Source organism: Plectropomus leopardus, chromosome 9 (assembly GCF_026936395.1).
Source record: "Plectropomus leopardus strain MGB_pleo_1.0 chromosome 9, ASM2693639v1, whole genome shotgun sequence".
Taxonomy (NCBI): Eukaryota; Metazoa; Chordata; class Actinopteri; order Perciformes; family Serranidae; genus Plectropomus; species Plectropomus leopardus.
Genome location: NC_142184.1, coordinates 29468 through 46825, shown reverse-complemented (window position 1 = coordinate 46825; position 17358 = coordinate 29468). Strand labels below are relative to the sequence as shown.

Genomic DNA, 17358 nt, shown 5'->3' with positions numbered 1-17358 from the left:
GTAACAGTACTGTCCGGCCAAAATGAGCTCAGCGGGCAATGAGACCGGCACTGGAGCAGTGTCAGGTGAAATCACCATGCAACAGGCACTTATGGGTCAGGGAGCAGTACTAGAACAACATGAGACTTTGCTTAGAAGTCTGGTTGAGAGTAATAACGCTTTGCTGAAGCAAGTCTCCTTACTAACTAGTAAGGTTTCTCAATTAGCTCCTCCTGTTGCACCACCTGCTGCTGCAGCAGCCTTATCTAATCCGGTTGCTAGCCAATCAGTTATTGCTAACCCTGTTTTAGCTCAGTCAGTCTGTGAACCTCACATTCCGCTACCGGAACGCTATTGTGGAGATGGTAGCTCTTGTCAAGCATTCCTTACACAAGTTTCCCTTATTTTCGATTTACAACCACTCTTGTACTCGACTGAACGAGCTAGAGTAGCCTTTTTGATTAGCCTTTTGTCTGGTTCAGCGCGAGAATGGGGAACAGCTGTCTGGAATCGTCAAGAGGCCATCTGTAATTCTTACCAGGCTTTTGTGGATGAGATGAAGAAGGTTTTCGACCACCCGGTGCAGGGAAGAGATGCTGGCCATCCTTTGATGACAATCCGCCAAGGTACCCGAAGTGTGTCGGAGTTCTCGGTGGAGTTCCGTACTCTGGCGGCGACTAGTGGTTGGAACGAGGTTTCTCTCCAAGGGGCTTTCTATGCAGCTCTACAGGATTCTGTCAAAGACGAATTGGCCACCCGGGACGAAACCACCAGTCTGGACCAAACCATTGACCTGGCCATAAGGATCGACAACCGGATGAGGGAACGGCGCAGAGAGAGAACCCAGAGGTCAGAATCAGTCCGGACTCTTTCTGGGAGCCGATCAACCTCTCTACCCACACCTCGCCTTCCAACAGACCAGGAACCCATGCAACTTGGCCGCACCATGCTCTCACCAAAGGAGAGACAGCACCGACGAGACACCATTGCATGCATGTATTGTGGGAAGACTGGCCATTACATCGCAGCATGCCCACAGAAGTCAGGAAAAGACCCGGCTCATCAGTAGTGGGGGAAATACTGGTGAGCCATGCTTCCTCAACAGCAAGTTTCCCCCGTCTACAAGTATCTGCTTCCCTCTGCTGGCAAACCCATTCTTTCCCTGTTCAGACCCTAATCGATTCCGGAGCCGAAGAAAGCTTCCTGGACGGTCAGTTAGCTCGTCAGCTTAACCTCCCCTTGGTTCCACTCAAACCCCCCCTTGAGGTCTGAACCCTCAATGGCTTGAAGCTAACCCAAGTCAGTCAGAGAACCATCCCCATTACGCTGATCCTGTCTGGTAATCACTGGGAGACTATTTCCTTTTTTGTTCTGGAACATTCCAATTCCCCCTTGGTCCTCGGCTACCCCTGGCTCCAGCTTCACAATCCCCGCTTCGACTGGAAGAGGAAGGAGATTCTTTCCTGGGATCCTGTCTGCCATGAGACCTGCCTGCATTCTGCCATACCACCTGCAACCTCCTCCCAGTCCAGTCCTGTTCCTCCTATTAACCTGGAGGCGGTTCCATGTGAGTACCATGACCTCGCCCCTGTTTTTAGCAAAGAAGATGCCCTTTCTTTGCCCCCACATCGTCCTTATGACTGTGCAATAAATCTCATCCCTGGAGCCACTCTCCCATCTAGTCGCCTGTATAACCTCACTAAGCCGGAACAAGTTGCCATGGACATACATCAGGGATTCCCTTGCAGCTGGTATTATCAGGCCATCCTCATCACCGGTTGGGGCCGGATTTTTCTTTGTCGACAAGAAGGACAAGACCCTTCGGCCATGTATCGACTTCCGTGGTTTGAATGATATCACCGTCAAAGATACCTACCCTCTTCCTCTGATCAACTCTGCATTCACCCCACTCCATGGAGCCACAATCTTCACTAAACTGGACCTACGAAACGCCTACCACCTCATCCGCATCCGTCAAGGTGATGAATGGAAAACAGCCTTCAACACACCCCTGGGTCATTTTGAATACCTTGTCATGCCCTTCAGCCTCTCCAACGCCCCAGCAGTGTTCCAATATCTGATCAATGATGTCCTCCGCGACATGTTAAACCGGTTTGTCTTCGTGTATTTAGAGGACATCCTCATCTACTCCAGAAATGCAGAGGAACACTCCCGTCACGTCCGTCAGGTTCTTGAACGCCTCCTAAAGAACCATCTGTTTGTAAAGGCAGAGAAGTGTGAGTTCCACGCCACCACTGTGTCTTTCCTTGGTTTCATCATTTCTCCAGGAGAGGTAAAGATGGACCCACAGAAAGTCTCGGCAGTCCAGGATTGGCCCGTTCCGGAGAACCGAAAGCAGCTTCAGCGCTTCCTGGGTTTCGCCAACTTTTACCGTCGATTCATCCGAAATTATAACAAGGTTGCTGTTCCTCTAACATCACTCACATCAATCAACAAACCATTCATCTGGACCCCCGAAGCAGATCAAGCCTTTCAGGTTCTCAAGCAACGGTTCGTTTCCGCTCCCATCTTGACTCAACCAGACCCCGGCTTGCAGTTCATTGTGGAGGTGGACGCATCTGATACTGGAGTTGGAGCGATGCTGTCCCAGCGATCCCCAACGGACCAAAAATTACACCCGTGTGCTTTCTTCTCTCGACGTCTTTCACCCGCAGAGAGAAATTATGACGTGGCTAACAGGGAGTTGCTGGCAGTAAAATTGGCTCTGGAGGAATGGAGACACTGGCTGGAGGGAGCGGAACATCCTTTCATTGTTTGGACTGACCATAGGAATCTGGAATACATCCGCTCAGCAAAAAGACTCAATGCCCGTCAAGCCCGGTGGACTCTTTTCTTCGGCCGTTTTAACTTCACTCTGTCCTACCGCCCTGGATCTAAGAATATAAAACCTGACGCCCTGTCCCGACAGTTTTCTGTGGAGGAATCCTCTGAGGAACCCAAATCCATTCTCCCAAGTTCTTTTGTGGTGGCTTCTCTCACTTGGGAGATCGAATCCAAGGTTCGGCGGGCTCTGGAGCTTCACCCTGACCCTGGTCATGGACCCCCGAATGTTCTCTTTGTCCCTGATCCTGTCCGTTCCCAGGTGCTCATCTGGGCCCATTCCTCGCGGATTGCTTGCCACCCTGGCACCACTCGCACCTTGGAGGTCCTTAGGCAAAGATTCTGGTGGCCAACTATGGATATGGACACTCGTGAGTTTGTCGCCGCCTGCTCAGTCTGCTCTGCCAACAAGACCTCAAATAAGCCCAGTGCTGGTTTACTCCAGCCTCTGCCTGTCCCACATCGGCCCTGGTCACACATTGCTATTGACTTTGTCACAGGTCTACCTCCTTCTCAAGGTAACACAACCATACTCACCATTGTTGACCGTTTTTCCAAGGCTGCCCATTTTGTCGCTCTTCCCAAACTCCCATCTGCTAAAGAGACTGCTGACCTTCTAGTTTTGCATGTTTTCAGACTCCATGGTATCCCAGTTGATATTGTTTCAGATCGAGGCCCACAGTTCACATCAGAAGTTTGGAGGACGTTTTGTTCTGCCTTGGGAGCTACGGTCAGCTTGACGTCAGGTTTCCATCCTCAATCCAATGGCCAGACTGAGAGAACTAATCAGTCTATGGAAACATACCTCAGATGCATGACTTCCAACAACCCCACTGCTTGGAGCAACTTTTTGCCATGGGTCGAGTATGCTCACAATTCGCTGGTTAACTCTTCCTCTGGTCTCTCACCCTTTCAGTGTTCTCTTGGGTACCAGCCACCCTTGTTTCCGTCTCAGGAAAAGGAAATCGCCATTCCATCGCTGCAGACCTTCCTGAGACGATGCCACAGGACATGGAAGCGGGCCAGGACTTCATTATTGAAGGCTGGACGGAGGATGGAGACTCAGGCCAATCGCCATCGTGCCCCAGCTCCTGTTTATGTACCAGGTCAGAGAGTTTGGCTTCGGGCAAAGGATCTGCCATTAAGGGTTGAGTCCAGGAAATTGGCCCCCCGTTTTGTTGGTCCCTTCCCCATTGAACGGTTGGTGGGCCCCAGCGCTGTCCGTCTGAGGTTGCCAGCTTCCATGAAAATCCACCCTACTTTTCATGTGTCTCAAGTGAAGCCAGTCCAGGAGAGTCCGCTGGCCCCCCCTGTCCGTCCCCCTCCACTGCCCAGGATGGTGGATGGTGGCCCAGTCTACTCTGTGAGACGTCTTATTGATGTTCGTCGTCGGGGGCGTGGCCTTCAGTACCTGGTCGACTGGGAGGGGTATGGTCCTGAGGAGCGCAGTTGGGTCCCGAGACGATTCTGGACTCCGCCCTCGTCAAGGACTTCCACCGTCGTCGGCCTGATCGGTTGGTTCGTGCACCAGGAGGTGCAGCTAGAGGGGGGGGTACTGTCACGGCCGCTACTGGTGGCTCCAGGTAGTGGCAGTGATCCCTCTCTCCTTCCCCCTCCCTTCTCTCCCTTTTCTCTAGGTGGGTGTGAGCACTGGTGGTGACGTGGAATGCGCACAGGTGAAGCTGATCCTAATCAGCCTGAGCAGACACACCTGTGACTGAGCAGCGGCTGCAGTGATCCTGCATGCTTTTTAAGCAGAGCCAGACCTTCTCTCAGTGCCAGACAGTGAACAGTCTCTAGTCAGTCATCGTTCGTTTGTTCACTTCTAGCTCCTTATCTGAATGCCAGCAACTAAACCTGTGTTCTGTCTCTTCAGCTTTGGATTCTCCACCATACCTTGACACGCCGTAGCAGCCAAAACTCCAGCCAAGCAAAGAGGCTCCCCAGGATCACCACCGCAGCTTCCACCAGCTCTCCCTGGATCCGAGGACATCCCTTGGATCAGCTTCCACTGTTGCTTTCCGCCACGTCGATCAGCCGGATCCCTATCCTCGTCACCACCAGTTTCCCACCTGCCCAACCCCTACCTTTGTTCCCTATTCTCCGCTGGTACTCAGATAAGTGTTTGTTAAAGAGGTTAGCTTCGTTGCTAGCATTTATTTGGTGTGTTTTTGGCGTGTAGCCTTTCAGTCAGTCTGAGAGTGATTTTGTAATTCTGTAGTGTGTTTTTGGCGTGTAGCCCTTCAGTTGGTAATTCTGCGTGCAATGAATTAGTGGTAGGTAAATTGTGTTTCTGGTCTTTGACCATTCTGTCTGTGTTGAGGCTCTTAATTCATACACGCTGTCATGTCTGAGCTTCATTCAGTTTTTCATCAGTCAATATTAAGCTTGTAATTTTGTTATTCGTGTTCTGGTCGAACTTATTCGACAATTCAGCTTTCGTTTTCATTTCCACCCTCCTAGCTAGGTATTACCTTGTTCTGATCGTGTGTGATTTTGGTTTTGTAAAGTCTACTCTGTAATAAACACTCGTAAAACTCCGCTTGTTGCCGTGTCTTGTTGTCTCGCACTTGAGCCTCTAAACACCACCCGTAACAAATGGAAATTGGTCTGTAGTTAGTAAATACTGCAGGATCTTCAGCTTTGTATATAGGAATTATTTTGGCCATTTTTAATTCCTGGGGCACAATTCCAGTTGAAAAGGACAAGTTGAATATATGTGTCAGTGGTTTGACAATTGCAACAGAAACCACTTTAAGTAGCTCTGCACTTAAATTATCATAACCTGGAGCTGAGTTCTTCAAAGAGCCTAATATCTCAGAGACTTCACTGCAGGTGACAGGGCTTAGATGAAATCCACCATTAGGGGGTGGTGTTATAAATTGAAGTGGGCTTTCATTGATCACAGGAATTTTAGAGGCCAATGCTGGTCCTCCTTCGGTGAAAAACTGGTTAAAGTTGTGGGCTATACTTATAGGATCCTTTATTAGTGATCCATTGATTCTAAATTCACTGGGAAAAGATTTCTGTGTTTTCCTTTTGTTGAGAATTTTATTAATGATACACCAGAGTGCCCTCATATTATCTTTACACTTGGAGAGTTCAGTACTGAAATAATGTTTCTTAGCCCCCCTAATAATATGATTTAATTTATTTCTGTATTGTATAAATTTCCTATGATGAAATGGAGTAGGATTAGAGAGATATTTTTTGTATAGTTTATGTTTATTTCTAATGGACTTGATAATTCCTATGGTTACCCATGGCTTTGTTGGTTTAGAGTGAGACTTAGAATTCCTATTCTTTTCAGGAAAGGCAACACTGAAGGATTTGATTACTTCATTAACGAATACGGTATATGCCCTCTGTGGGTCATCCAAGTCCAAAACAGTATCCCATGAAAGATGCTCAATCAGCTCCTTAAATTGGTTGATAGTAAATGTGTTGATTAATCTATAGGTAGATGGCTTGGAGTTGTTGACCATAATAGATGAATGAGCAGAAGTCATGAGAAATATTGGAAGGTGATCTGATATGTCTATACAAAGGATTCCTGAATTCATTTTTTTATCAAGCACATTGGTGAAAATATTATCAATCAGCGTGGCTGAAGTTTCAGTAACTCGGGTTGGTTTGGAGATCACAGGGTAAAAAAAGTGTGAAAACATTGTATCCAAGAATGAATGAATTTGAGTATTCTTAACAGAGTCTATAATATTAATATTAAAATCTCCCATGATATAACAGTCTTTTCTCTCTCTGGATACAATGTCAAGCACATCTGTCAAGTGAGAGTTAAAGTCATTGATACTCAAATTCGGTGGTTTATAGATACATCCAATGATAGTATGATTATATGTTTCTATGAAAACACTCTCACCAGAGGTCAAGAAGCTTTTTTCAAGATCATGCCTTTCCTTATACTCTAGGCAGGTGTTTACATACAGAGAGGTTCCTCTGCCTACTTTATCCGTTCTAAATCTATATACATGGTTATAATTCTCAATACCATACAAGTCACAGTTTTCTTGATTTAACCAAGTTTCTGAGACTCCCACTACAGAGAAGGTGTGATTTAGGTTAGATAGGCAGACTGTAAGTAAATCAAAATTCTTTGGTATACTGCGAGCATTAATATGCAAAAGTGAGAGGTCATCTTTCTTTTTAAATTGATCATTGATATATTTAAAGTCCTCTTCCACAAGATAACTAGAATCAGACATAAGGGTTTGTTTCCTGTCAGATAAACAATTCATATCCGGGTCATTGCTACACAGTATATCACTTGAGGGTGAGTCACCTCGATCAAAGACCTCTACAGGATCAAAAGTGATTACACCATTGGGCTTGACCTTTGACTTCTTCTTAGATTGTTGGTCATGCAGAAAGTTAAGCTCAGCATTATTAACATGACTGAAAGAAAGCTGGTCCATGTGTGACATGATAGTTCTTAAATTCATACAAATCAAAATTGTTTTTAGTCAACCTATTAGAAGAGAAGTTGAGGTTTGCCAGACAAAAGCTGAAACTATAATGTAGTAGGTTACAAACATCAATATGAAGTTGGAGAAATTCACTCTTAATTTTTTGGAAATCAACAGAAGATTTAAACTCACTCATACAGTAATCAGATGTTTCAAAAGAGACTTGTTTCAGTAAAGGAATACATTTGATATCAGGGTCATGATTATATAAAATGATATTCGATATTGTGGGGTCTTGAAATTCACTTTTTGGTTGTTGAAGAGAATAATAAAAATAATCTTTTAAATGTTCATTTGCTAAATCATATGGCCCATAGACAATATCAGATTGCATGGTTGGTGATAATAGCATGGTGGTTTGATAGAAGGAAAAGAAACATGGTTAAGAAGTAGTCACGTTATATACAGTATTGAGTCCTGTTAACCCACCCTCAGTGATGTGAGGCTTCTGTCGTCTGGGGCTTTCGTGGTTTAACAACCAGTCTGTCATAGTTCATGACAGCATCATGTCCTTGTTCTCTGGCCTGTTTCATTGCTGGGATGAGGTCTGCTCTCTTCTTCTGTAGCAGGTCGGAGAAGTCCTCATTTACATATATTGTAGTGTTCTTAAGGTGAGTTCTCACTTGGCTAGGATGAGTTCTTTGTCTTTATACCTTAAGAGTTTCACAACAATTGGTCTTGCTTTTCCGGAATTTTGCTTGACATTTCCAGTGCGATGGGCTCTTTCGATTTCTATAGTCTTTGGGTCAATTTTCAGCTTGTTGTTAAAAAACTCTCTGACCTTCTGCTCAGTATCTGACCAGGGCTCATGGGCAGTGTCCTGTTTCAGACCATCAATTATAACATTGTTTCGTCGACTCTGGTTTTCTACATAATCAATTTTGGAGATGATGTCTTTGATTTCAGAGTTTACACAATGGGAGGATAGTGACTGCAGTTGAGATTCAAATGAACCAACTTTTTTCTCCATTTCTCTCAAGTCATCGATTTGGGCTTGAGAGAATTGAAGGCTGGCTTTGATCTCCTGTACCTCTTTCATAATTCCATCGATCCTGGTAGTTGTAGATTCCAGGATCATCTTGGTGAAGGACATGAAATTTGATTCTTGTCTGTTAAGCATTTCCACATATAGAGACCTTTGTTGTTCCATCATCTCCCTCATTGTCTCCATAGACACATAATCCTCATCATTACTGGTGTTTTTTTTGTTGCCACGGGACATGCTTACCTGCTGTTGAAGTTGAGATGGATGGATTTCCAAGATGTTGAGGAGTTGCTGCTGTTGCTGGGCCTGGTGTGGGCCTGTGTTCAGCCTGGTAGCTGGGCTGAAACTGCTGCTGCTGCTGCTGCTGCTGCTGCTGATAGTTCTGCTGTTGAACTTGAGATGGATGGATTTCCAAGTTGTTGAGGAGTTGCTGCTGCTGCTGGGCCTGGTGTGGGCCTGTGTTCAGCCTGGTAGCTGGGCTGAGACTGCTGCTGCTGCTGCTGCTGCTGCTGCTGGGCCTGGTGTGGGCCTGTGTTCAGCCTGGTAGCTGGGCTGAGACTGCTGCTGCTGCTGCTGCTGCTGCTGCTGGGCCTGGTGTGGGCCTGTGTTCAGCCTGGTAGCTGGGCTGAGACTGCTGCTGCTGCTGCTGCTGCTGGGCCTGGTGTGGGCCTGTGTTCAGCCTGGTAGCTGGGCTGAAACTGCTGCTGCTGCTGCTGCTGCTGCTGCTGATAGTTCTGCTGTTGAAGTTGAGATGGATGGATTTCCAAGTTGTTGAGGAGTTGCTGCTGCTGCTGGGCCTGGTGTGGGCCTGTGTTCAGCCTGGTAGCTGGGCTGAGACTGCTGCTGCTGCTGCTGCTGGGGTGAACTTGTGGATGGTGGTTCTTCATCTGAGTGATCAAATTGGTGGTCTTGAAGGATTTGTCACGACATCCTCCTCGTGTTGCTTCACCGTTGCAAGTATTACAAACTGCAATTCGCATGTCTTGTTTTTTCACTTTTAAAAATGCCCAGACCGCAGACATTGCTTCACCTTCTTCTTCTGAATGTAAATCATGTTCTGCATTGCAAAATTCACAACTTCTGTGTGGCCTAAATAAAAACACACAAAACCCCTAACACCCTGAGACACAGAGTGGCAGCAGGATGTAAACAAACATCTGCTGTTAGCAGCGGACCAGTTTGGCTCGTCGGACCGATGCCGATGTATGGAAACATTACGAACATCGGCCAGTGTCGATATGACGATATGATTCCTAGTTTAATTTATTTCAGTATATTTCAGTGTATTTCAGTGTACTTCAGTTGTTTTTCAGTATCTTTAAGTATATTTCAGAGTTTATGTTTCGGTGTAGTACCTGTACTGCCTGTGTTACTGTGATCTGTCTGGTTCAATCTTCATCTCTCCGTTTTGTTTCTCATGTTGAGACTTTTGAGACATTTTGGCAGCTTCAACAACAGCCTGAAACAGAGCAACACAGCAACCATCACTATGCATTCACACCAAGTGTCCAAGAGAAAAAATTCACATTGTGTTTCTTATTCGTATTTGTTGTTTTGTTTACTTTTGTATTTTGAAACTGGTGAAAATTGTCCCTCAGCAGCTGTGGTTATTAGGTTAGCTCAGAGAGGCAGCTTATGGCTAACGTGGTTAGCAGTGAAACAGAAAGCTGAATGATTGTTACATTCACACACACACACGCACACACACACACACACACACACACACACACACACACACACACTCGGTCTTATTTATCAGGCTGTTACATTCACACACACATACACACACACTCGGCCTCATTTGTTTTATACACAGGTGTGTTTTCATACGGGACACTGAGTGAAGCTCAGAGTCTCAGAAACGTCGGAGAGTATCAACACGGCCTCATGCCAAATTCTCACTGAGGTTGAAAAACTACACTGAAACGCGTTTTTTCGCATCTGTCGCACAGACCGGCATGAATTCAGAACAATCAGCAGTTGCGTTGGGTTCGGACCTTGAAGCTGCGTTTCCTCTTCTGGACGTTCTGCTCGGGGTGACAGATGATGACGTAAACTTTTGGCATGTAGAGCATCCCGAGAGACACAAATGCACTGAGGGACATGGACACGGTCAGAGTGGCTGTCTGGATAAACATCTGCAGAGACAGACAGATTGAGAGATATATTGAGAGACACAGACATTTACTGAGAGACATGAAGACATTTACACAAGGACACAGAGACAGTTACTGAGAGTCATGGGGACATATACTGACACACACTGAGACACCAAGGGACATGGAGATGGACAGAGACAACAGGGACATGGAGAGAGACAGAGACATGGGGGACATGGTGTAGACTCTGCAGGATTTTTGGAGACAGAGAGATGATGAGCTCTAAACCTGTTTGTGTCTGATGCTGCAGTTTCTCCTCAGGTTTATTTTTGTCTCTTTGTCTCTTTGTCTCTTTGTGTCTTTCTGCCATTTTATCTGTTGGAGCTCTTTGTCTCTGCAGTCGTTGTGTTCTAATGTCTTGTGGATTAATCTGTATAATCCATCCGTCCACTCATTTGTCTCTCTGCTGAATTAAAGACTCATCCGTCCTGAACTCAAACTGAACCACAGACACACAAACTTTTACAAACAAACAAACAAACAAAAACAAACAGTGAGAGTTTGTTCAGAAACATCTCTCAGCAACTCATTAAGACTCAGTTTCAATGTTTCCAATAATAAACCATCAGGTCACCTGTTTTGGTCTGGTTTGTCCTGGGAGGTTTTTCCAGAGAGGAGGTTTAACAAACCCTGAACTCTGAGACGAGAAACTCTGAGTTTTGGGGTCCAGATCAGCTGATCTGAATCCGTCCAATCAGCTGTGAGCGTGTTCACTCTGAATTCGGCGCGTGCACGACCTTGATAAAAAGCCACGAAGCAGTGAGGGAGAGAATAAATGCTGGTCTTCATCTGGGTTCAGGCCCTCAGGGGGAAAACGCTCTCTGAAGCAGCTGAAGATGAAATCTATAAAAACATCGTTCAGAAAGGTCGACGGATTTCACTCCGCCGTGATCGTAGGCCGACCTCACTTTGGTTTGATTCGTATTTGACGTTAAACGGAGTAAATTTTCGTTCGGCGGCCGTTTGAACGTGTAGTCGTTTAAAGGCCAACAGGATGCTGTTTGGACACATAAATGTCCTCTGGACTCATGTCCTGCTGAGGACATTCATATTTAATATTGATATAAAGCTCACAGCAAAAACACCACAGGAGCTTTGTTTATGGGCCTGAGAGTTACTGTGATGATTGTGGGTTAGATTATGGTGACACACGTGTGGGGACGGGACTTTTATCCTACTGATATTTGATTATTGATTTGGTTTAGGGCGGCATGGTGGCGTCGTGGTTAGCACTGTTGCCTCACAGCAAGAGGGTCCCTGGTTCGAAATCCGGTTGGAACGGGGTTCGGTCCGTGGCACTTCTGTGCAAAGTTTGCACGTTCTCTCCAGGGTCTCCGGCTTCCTCCCGCAGTCCCCACCTAGTGCCCGTAGGTGTGACTGTGAGCGTGTACGGTTGTTTGTCTATATGTGTCTGGCGACCTGTCCAGGGTGACCCCGCCTTCTGCCCGATGACAGCTGGGATTGGCTCCAGCCCCCCGCGACCCTTACAAGGACAAGCAGTTGCAGAAACTGACTGACTGACTGATTTGGTTTACTGTCTTTTAGTGTATGTTGGTATTTGAGCTTTTTGGATGTTTTTTAAATTTAATTTATTATTGGAGTTTTGTTTTATTTTATTGTTTTTAATATGTTAATTTCATATTTTATTTCCTGTTTATTTTATCCATACTGGAGTCATTGATTTGTAGACTAAAATCTTGGTGTTGTGTATATGAAAATTCACTAAAATACTAAAAAAATAACATTTGAGTTTCACTCAGCCAACAGAAAGGCGCTGTGTGAGATTAGCCGCAGAATGTCACTGAGATGAATGATTTAGTGTAATAAAAAACTGTGCCATTATAACAAATATTCATCAGGAATGAGAGCACATCCAATCGAGATCTGTAAATCCTCTCCTGACGTAAGACGCTGTGTAATAATTCTTCTTCGATATCGATCGGATTGCAAAAATACGGACAATCAGTGTCTGACAGTTTGCTTCATGTGGGAGGAGACAGGTAAACTCTGTGTTTCTTCTGGAAAACCTGCCAGCAAGCAGGTTATGTTCAGAGAGTCAATTACCATGGTGACTGACTCAGAGTCTGAGTTAACGTTCTTTTCTGGAACAGATAACACAGAGTTTCCCTCATCTTAGGGTTAACATACTCAGAATTTTCACTTTTGCTTTTTGGAAACCCCCCCCGGTGTGGTTTGGCGTGGTTTGATTTGGTGGTTTGACCTGGTGTGGTTTGGACTGGTTTGGTTTGGTGGTTTGACCCGGTGTGGTTTGGACCTGGTTTTGTTTGGTTTGGTGGTTTGACCTGGTGTGGTTTGGACTGGTTTTGTTTGGTTTGGTGGTTTGGACTGGTGTGGTCTGCTTTGGTCTGGCTTGGTGGTTTGGTCTGGTTTGACCTGGCCTGGTATGGCCTGGTGTGTACTGACCTTCTCGGTGGACTGGGCGGTGCCGAAGAAGATGGGTATGAAGGCGAGCCAGATGATGCAGGTGGTGTACATGGTGAACCCGATCGGCTTTGCTTCATTAAACGTCTCGGGAACACTACGACTCTTCACCGCATACACCGTACATGTTACCTAGCAGAAACATGAATTATGAACAGAATTATATCGTGACCGAGCAACGAGGAGGGTACAGAACAATAAATGTGACATTGAGGGTCAGCTGCTCTTAAACATCAGATGATCAATGACAGATCAATGACAGATCAATACTGGATCAATACTGGATCAATAGTCACCATGAGGACAATGCTGTAGCTGAGGCAGCAGATGATTGACAGGTCCGACATGTCGCACTTTAAAATCCCTCTGGCGAGGTCGGGGCTTGGGGGGCGGAGCTCCTCATAGTCGATGATGGTGTGAGGAGGGACGACAGCGAACCACACGAAGACACCAACCACCTGGAACACACATGCACACACACACACACACACACACATACACACACACACACAGGTGTGGTCTCACTTGGATCAGGTGACAGAAACAGGAAGTGGTCTGCTCTCACCTGGACGGCGCTGAGGATGGCGGTGATGATGAGCTGGGAGGCGGGGCTGATGAATTTGGGCGGGGTCACCGACCTCTTTCCCTGCTCAAAGATGCGGTAGATGCGGTTTGTTTTGGTCAACATGGCGGAGTAGGTGATGGCCGTGCCAAGGCCCAGCAGGAGGCGCCGGAACGCGCACGCCACCACACCTGGCTCCGCAATCATGAGGAAGGTAATCAGGTAGATTAGGAAGATACCTGCAGAGAGACAGGTGAGGTCACTGCTGACATCATCATCATCATCATCATCATCATCACTGCTGCTGACATCATCACATCCTCACTGCTGGGCACAGTTACCTGTACCCACAGGTGAGTGTAATCTAATTGTCATTTACAGCATCAATTGCACGTCTGTTCGTAATGAAAAAGGGATCCCTCCTCTGTCGCTCTTTCTGAGGTTCCTACCATTTTTTTCCCCCGTTAAACGTTTTTTGGGGGGAGTTTTTCCTCAGATGATGTGAGGGTCTAAGGACAGACGGATGTTGTACGCTGTAAAGCCCTCCGAGGCAAACTGGAATTTGTGATAATGGGCTCTATAAATAAAACTGAATTGGACTGAATTGAATTGAATTACATTTCGGTACAGTTGCCTGTGGGTACAGTTACCTTTAGGTACCGCCACCTGTGGGTACGGTTACCTGTGGGTACAGTTACCTATAGGTACAGCCACCTGTGGGTACGGTTACCTGTGGGTACAGTTACCTATAGGTACAGCCACCTGTGGGTACAGTCACCTGTGGGTACGGTCACCTGTGGGTACGGTCACCTGTGGGTACAGTCACCTGTGGGTACAGTCACCTGTGGGTGTGGTTACCTGTGGGTACAGTCACCTGTGGGTACGGTCACCTGTGGGTACAGTCACCTGTGGGTGTGGTTACCTGTGGGTACGGTCACCTGTGGGTGGGGTTACCTGTGGGTACGGTCACCTGTGGGTACGGTTACCTGTGGGTACGGTTACCTGTGGGTAAAGTCACCTGTGGGTACGGTTACCTGTGGGTACAGTCACCTGTGAGTACAGTCACCTGTGGGTACGGTCACCTGTGGGTGGGGTTACCTGTGGGTACGGTCACCTGTGGGTATGGTTACCTGTGGGTACGGTTACCTGTGGGTAAAGTCACCTGTGGGTACGGTTACCTGTGGGTACAGTCACCTGTGGGTACGGTTACCTGTGGGTACAGTCACCTGTGAGTACAGTCACCTGTGGGTACAGTCACCTGTGAGTACAGTCACCTGTGGGTACGGTCACCTGTGGGTGGGGTTACCTGTGGGTACGGTCACCTGTGGGTATGGTTACCTGTGGGTACGGTTACCTGTGGGTAAAGTCACCTGTGGGTACGGTTACCTGTGGGTACAGTCACCTGTGGGTACAGTCACCTGTGAGTACAGTCACCTGTGGGTACAGTCACCTGTGAGTACAGTCACCTGTGGGTACAGTCACCTGTGAGTACAGTCACCTGTGGGTACAGTCACCTGTGGGTACAGTTACCTGTTGTTATAGTTACCTGTCGTTATAGTTACCTGTCAGCAGGACGTAGCTGAGCTCTCTCCCCGATGCCCTGACGATGGGTGTATCATTGAAGCGGATGAAGGTGATGACCACGATACTGGTTGCTAGGATACCAAGCATGGCAAGGGAGGCGGGCACTAAGGCCCAGGGGGAGTTCCATTCCAGTTTGATGATGGGAGTCGGCCGACAGGTGGTTCTGTTGGGGGCGGGGCGCATGTCTGACGGACAGGTCTCACAGGTGAACTCATCCACCTGGTACTGATACCCATCACAGAGCTGGAGACAGGTACACACGGAGAGAGAGAGAGAGAGAGAGAGACAGGTACACATAGAGAGAGAGAGAGAGAGACAGGTACACACAGAGACAGAGAGAGAGAGAGACAGGTACACACAGAGAGAGAGAGAGAGAGAGACAGGTACAAAGAGAGAGAGAGAGACAGGTACACAGAGAGAGAGAGAGACAGGTACACAGAGAGAGAGAGAGAGAGACACGTACAGAGAGAGAGAGAGAGAGAGAGACAGGTACACACACACAGAGAGAGAGAGACACGTACAGAGAGAGAGAGAGAGAGAGAGAGAGAGACAGGTACACATAGAGAGAGAGAGAGAGAGACAGGTACACACAGAGACAGAGAGAGAGAGAGACAGGTACACAGAGAGAGAGAGAGAGAGAGAGACAGGTACACACAGAGAGAGAGAGAGAGAGAGAGAGGGACACAGAGAGAGAGAGAGAGAGAGAGACAGGTACACACAGAGAGAGAGAGAGAGAGAGAGAGGTACACAGAGAGAGAGAGAGAGAGAGAGACAGGTACAAAGAGAGAGAGAGAGACAGGTACACAGAGAGAGAGAGAGAGAGAGACAGGTACACACAGAGCGAGAGAGAGAGAGAGGTACAAAGAGAGAGAGAGAGACACGTACAGAGAGAGAGTGAGAGAGAGAGGTACAAAGAGAGAGTGAGAGAGACAGGTACACAGAGAGAGAGAGAGACAGGTACACAGAGAGAGAGAGAGAGAGAGACAGGTACACAGAGAGAGAGAGAGAGAGACACGTACAGAGAGAGAGAGAGAGAGAGACAGGTACAGAGAGAGAGAGAGACAGGTACCGAGAGAGAGAGACAGGTACAGAGAGAGAGAGAGACAGGTACAGAGAGAGAGAGAGAGACAGGTACAGAGAGAGAGAGAGAGAGAGAGAGAGAGAGAGAGAGAGAGAGAGAGAGAGAGACAGGTACAAAGAGAGAGAGAGAGAGACAGGTACACAGAGAGAGAGAGAGAGACAGGTACAAAGAGAGATAGAGAGAGACAGGTACACAGAGAGAGAGAGAGACAGAGAGAGAGAGAGAGACAGAGAGAGAGAGACAGGTACAGAGGGAGATAGAGAGACAGAGAGAGAGAGACAGAGAGAGAGAGAGAGACAGAGAGAGAGAGAGACAGAGAGAGAGAGACAGGTACAGAGAGAGAGACAGGCATGAGAACAGCTATTATAATAGATGATGAACAATATACATATGATAATAGCTGTGTGTAATAGAGTACCTCACAGTGCCGGCTATTTGAGATGATAAAGATTACTGATTGTAATCGTGGGGAGTAATAGATTACCTCACAGTGCCAGCAGCAGGGAACTCCTTTAACCATCTTCTTTCTCTCTCCTGGTTTACAAGGAAAACTACAGACAGACTCTGGGACGGATTTGTCTCCTCCTGACCACTGCATGTCCTCCAACTGAGGGACAGAGAGGGAGAGAGAGGAGGAGAGACAGGTGCAGAGACAGAGAAGGATGTGGAGAGACAGGTGGAGAGAGAGAGACAGGTGAAGAGAGAGAGAGACAGGTGAAGAGACAAAGAGAGAGATGGAGAGAGAGAGACAGAGACAGGCAGAGAGAGACAGAGACAGAGAGAGAAAGACAGAGAGACAGAGAGACAGAGACAGAGAGACAGATTTTTTATTTTAAAAGGACCTTCATTTCAAGGTGCCCCCTGCTTACATCGTTATCGTCTCAAGAAAAGTTACAAACCAGAAAGAGATTAAAAACCACAGCAGCAAAGTCCAGCAAAGACACACAAAGCCAAAAGACATCAGAAAGACATCAGAAAGACACCAAAAGACATCAGAAGCTGACCTATAATGAGTTCTCCTGAACCTCCTGCACCCCCAGATGTCAACCAAAGTCTCAGTCCTGTTAGTCCAGCTGTAAAAACCAAATTTCTCCCTGAGCCGAGCTGCCAGCGTCCCCTTTAGCACCTGACCCATGTCCTGTGACCCCTCACCTCTCACACAACTCCTCCTTGTTCTCCAGATGGCCAGAACCCAGTCCTATACCTGTACAAACCCAGTCCTGTACCTGTATAAACCCGGT

General features: G+C 47.0%; 1 protein-coding gene across 1 annotated transcript in view; it reads right to left on the bottom strand.

The window, feature by feature from the left end:
• Window positions 1-17358, bottom strand: part of grm6a (glutamate receptor, metabotropic 6a) — a 49222-nt gene that overhangs the window by 15513 nt on the left and 16351 nt on the right. Inside the window, exons 9-15 of the mRNA XM_088081503.1 lie at window positions 16602-16724; window positions 15015-15279; window positions 13456-13691; window positions 13187-13348; window positions 12873-13022; window positions 10287-10427; window positions 9645-9748 (exon numbers count right to left, since the gene is read on the bottom strand). Of these exons, the coding sequence (XP_087937629.1) occupies window positions 9659-9748; window positions 10287-10427; window positions 12873-13022; window positions 13187-13348; window positions 13456-13691; window positions 15015-15279; window positions 16602-16724 (1167 nt within the window). The 3' untranslated portion in view covers window positions 9645-9658. The remainder of the gene's footprint in view (window positions 1-9644; window positions 9749-10286; window positions 10428-12872; window positions 13023-13186; window positions 13349-13455; window positions 13692-15014; window positions 15280-16601; window positions 16725-17358) is intronic.